The sequence below is a fragment of the Macrobrachium rosenbergii genome, chromosome 55, assembly GCF_040412425.1.
Source record: "Macrobrachium rosenbergii isolate ZJJX-2024 chromosome 55, ASM4041242v1, whole genome shotgun sequence".
In the NCBI taxonomy this organism is placed as follows: Eukaryota; Metazoa; Arthropoda; class Malacostraca; order Decapoda; family Palaemonidae; genus Macrobrachium; species Macrobrachium rosenbergii.
In genome coordinates, this window is record NC_089795.1 from 55735122 (window position 1) to 55739484 (window position 4363).

Genomic DNA, 4363 nt, shown 5'->3' on the forward strand with positions numbered 1-4363 from the left:
GTATGATACAAGTTTCAGTTGAACATGTTTGATACTGAACACGTGTTGTACCATACATACTTTTAAGGAACTGTTGCCAATAATATAGTTTCATACATCTGAATCTGATACATGTATGATACAAGTTTTAGTGGAACATGTTTGATACTGAACACGTGTTGTACCATACATACTTTTAAGGAACTGTTGCCAATAATACGGTTTTCATACCTCTGAATTTGATATATGCATGATACAAGTTTCAGTTGAACAGGTTTGATACTGAACACGTAGGCTATATGTCTTGTATCGTACATACTTTTTTAAGGAACTGTTGCCAGTCATACAGTCTTCATACTTCTCTTCCTGTTCAAATGCATTGAAATTGAAGTAACTGACCCCAGTACCTCATGGTTTCAAGATATGATTGAAAAATAACAGTAAAACTTATTTGATAACATGAAAATTTCAATGTTCAAATGTGAAATATTGAATTCTAATGATATAAATATAATTATGTACCCAAAACACTCATAATCTCAAGTGGGTGATGGTTGAGATACCATTAGTTTTCCTTACTTATGTAGTTTTTATTTTTCACATTAATAGTGTTCTTTCTAGTGTTGGATTGCCTTGTTACCCAAGCTCAAGGTATAATATAAGCACAGTTAGCCGATTTTTATGGTTTAGGAAGCAATAGAATGTGAATAAATCTTAAAAAAAAAATTGTCTGTTTTTAGGCTGTTTCTCTTCAAGAAAAACAAGCTTTTTTTTTAGGTTGCACCTAGATAAGACTCCTTAGATAAATAATAATAATAATAATAATAATAATAATAATAATAATAATAATAATAATAATAATAATAATAATAATAAGTGGCTCCTGTTATTCCCCTGGAATTTTCAGAAAACTGGGTTTCTTTCAGTGAGGTCTAGACGGGCTACCTAATGCCCTACCTGTCAATAAAGCACAGAAATATGGGTTAAATTTATGTACAGTACATCACTAATAAGATTACAATCGAGTATAAAAGCATAACTGTAAATACTAAACACTATGGGAAAAGTGAATATTACATATATACTTTTACCAAAGACTTTCATACGAACATCTTTAAAATGTACAGATCATTCCTTTTAAAATCAAATTATACAAAACAGTAACAAGATTGCATAAATGTCACTTAACCATCATAAAACATCCTCCCCTAATTCCGTCTCTGGAATTTCTTTGCCTCCATCAAGATTTTCACTGTCTTCAGTTGGTTGCGACTCAAGGTACCATTTTAAGAGAGCCAAGCTCCCAAAACCTAAGGCATTCACAGCCAGCATCAGTAAAACTGGCCTCCATCCGCCTGCCATCTGTACCAGACTACCTCTATAAATATCTCCTTGATCCATTCTGCAAAAAAAAAAAAAAAAAAAATTGAGATCAATATTATTACAGATAATGTAAACGATAATTGACTTTTCTTATCTCATTTCACTGCTGTATAGATAAACACGAACTTCAGCGGCTATTTCGCCATAAATTCATGTATCTCTGACTAAACTCCTGTAGGGCCTGGGTATGGGATGGCATGCAGTTAGGGTCTGACTTCTGTATACAGTATGATTTTGATTAGGTAACTAATTTAAATTAAAGTTCTGATTTATAACATTACAAATCTAATGCACACATGCACGGCATTTATTACATCAACATGCAGTTTACCGAAGATGACAATCACTGAAAGCAAAAGTTATGAAGTTCTCTATAAAAGATGTATGAATGAAAATCTTATACGTAATTCATTGTGATAAGTTCCTTCTGTTGAGGCTGTAGCAAAATATTATTAGCTTCAGTGAATTTCTATGCATATATGGAAATAAAAACAAGCTGAATTACAGTAAGTGTACATTGAAATTTTCATTTATGCAACCAGCACACTGTACATTTGTTCAGATAAATATTATCTGATGCTGGATGCACAAAAATCTGAGTCATGTAATTACTGATAGTCAACATTTTGATACTAAATACTTTGCCTCTTGTGAAAATGGCATACATCATAAGGAGATCATTTATCTACAAACATCTAACAACTGACTTGGAATACAAAGTTTTGATTGCCAATCTGAGGTCACCGAGAATATATTTACCCATCCAGCCAAGAGACAGGTGGCTGACTTGTCCTATGGCTACTATCACTTTAGTGTAATTTGGACTGATCATCATTCATATTTATTACCTACTCATTGCAGTATGCTGCCATTTGTCTTTCATTGGGCTCATTCATTTGTGATTGATTTGCTCATTTCTTGTCAACCATAAAGGATATTCATACATTAATTTATTGCTTCCCTAGTTTTATACCATCCATTATTATCACAGCTGTGGTGAATTCACTACTCTATGATAAAAACTGGCTTGCTCTATAAAAAATATAATATCTGAGTAAATATGTATTATGTATCTCGATATCGCCCTGTGAGTGATATTGAGCGACAAATTGTCGTACAATTGTCTGGATCATAGAAAGTTAATAAATTTACTTCAGTATCTTACTAAAACTGCCCATTTTCTACGATAAGAGCTAGTTCGTTCTCTAAAAAAATATCAAACCAAAGGAAATATATATCTATATGTATCTCGATATTTTGAACTCGTCACAGTCGTATCACAAATGTTCCAAGCTAGCAAGTATACATATAATATTTTATATTTCTTGACTTATTTTTACTTCGTATTTTCGGAAATATGAAATTATATAAGTAAGTAACAGTTCCAAACAGAGTCCGGTTTTACCAATTAACCATATCGCTTTGTGTAAGTTGTGTCACTTGTGTGTGGTTCTGGCTCTGGCGATATCTAGTGCTTTGTGACGCATTTCCTTTTCGGATTTTTACACCGTGTAATGCATTCGTGCAATTCCATTACCATAAGCAAGAGAAGTACCACCCTTATGAGGGAGAAATTTTGAGCATTTGCGTCTCGTAAGTTTGTTACAAGAGAGGGACGGAAGCAAACGAGAATTGTCTCGCTTGGGATGGCAACACCAAACCGCCCATATCTAGGTAAGGGATTTGTTTTCCTATATTAGTGATGTTCAAATTAGTGATTACTATTTTTTTTATAATATTATAGTAATTATGTAAGACCACAAAACTTGACTTTACTGCAGTGAATTGTCGTCTGACTCGTGACTTGTGTAGGCTTGGTTGCTGTGCGTTTGTTTACATCATCTCGCAGTTTGTTTATTTGCCTCTCCGATATCTCAACGGAAAACATGTACAATGGTAGCGTACATAGGTTATGTAGAAAATTTATACTTACAGCATATGTTTTTATGGGTTAGGAAGAAAACTTTAGGGCGAGTATAAAACGATGGGAACAAACCTTTCCTAGAATGCCATGTCCTGGCTAACCTCATTAGGGGATTCTTTTTGGTAGAGCTAAGCATTAACTCCGCGTCGGGGATTTCCATGTAAATGAACTTTTTCTACAGTATTTTGGTTGCTAATTAAGGATTTACCTTCAATTTTTGTTGCAATACTTTAATTAACCCGTAATTGACCACAGAACTTCATCCAAGAAGGTAGGGAACCCTATGGGAAAGCAGGTTTTTGAGGGGTATATCTCTGGGACAGAGTGATTTGCTCTCCTGCTTGTTATTATCCTACAATTTATGGTACCCCTAGGGAAAGCTGGGTCATGGGTTGGGTAGACCAACGGCGGGTGAGAAGATCAGATCTGATCTTACTGTTTACGGCATTATAGAGACGAAAAACCCTTACACCAACAGGAGGAACAAGATGACCGAGGTAGCCGTTAAAAAAAAGTTCCTTTCACTACTACTGCTGAGTTTTGAATGCCCAGCAACCATCATCACTTATAGGGGAGCTTTTGGTCCACAGCCTGACTTCTTACTGAGGAAATGGGGGCTGGGGGCGTCCGAGGCCTATTAAATACTTATCCAACCAATCACGTTACACCATTAACTGTACGTTGAGGAAAACCCTCCTAATTCTTCCTACTACAGCCCAAACAGATGGTTAGGAATGGGTGAAACGACAGGTGGAGTCATACTCCGAGTTACTTATATTTCTTTCTGTTTTTGTTTTTTATAACCGGCTCTTCTTTCTGCTTACCTTTATTTTGAGTTCCTTATTCACAGTTATTACTGTTCCTGTACATTAACGCATTCCCTCTAGGTGACAGTTACCTTATAAGCATTACAGTACAGCATGACACTTGAGGATAGGCCTGAAGAATGGGCTGCACCCCACAGGAAATGTGAGGAAGTAGGGGGTTTCAGGAGGAATTCATTAGTTTCTCTTGTTGTTGGAGGTGCTGTGGGTGGTATCCACCCCCTGGCCAGGTAATGTGGCCTGCTAGGTTAGG

At 35.6% G+C, this 4363-nt stretch overlaps 1 protein-coding gene across 5 annotated transcripts in view; it reads right to left on the bottom strand.

Annotated features, from left to right (window-relative positions):
* Window positions 1-956: 956 nt before the first annotated feature.
* The window catches only part of LOC136835285 (uncharacterized), a 78560-nt gene continuing 75153 nt past the window's right edge, over window positions 957-4363 (bottom strand). For all 5 annotated transcript variants that reach the window (XM_067098596.1, XM_067098598.1, XM_067098594.1 and 2 more), the window contains exon 8: window positions 957-1381. In XM_067098596.1, coding sequence (XP_066954697.1) covers window positions 1171-1381 — 211 coding nt within the window. In that variant the 3' untranslated portion in view covers window positions 957-1170. The remainder of the gene's footprint in view (window positions 1382-4363) is intronic.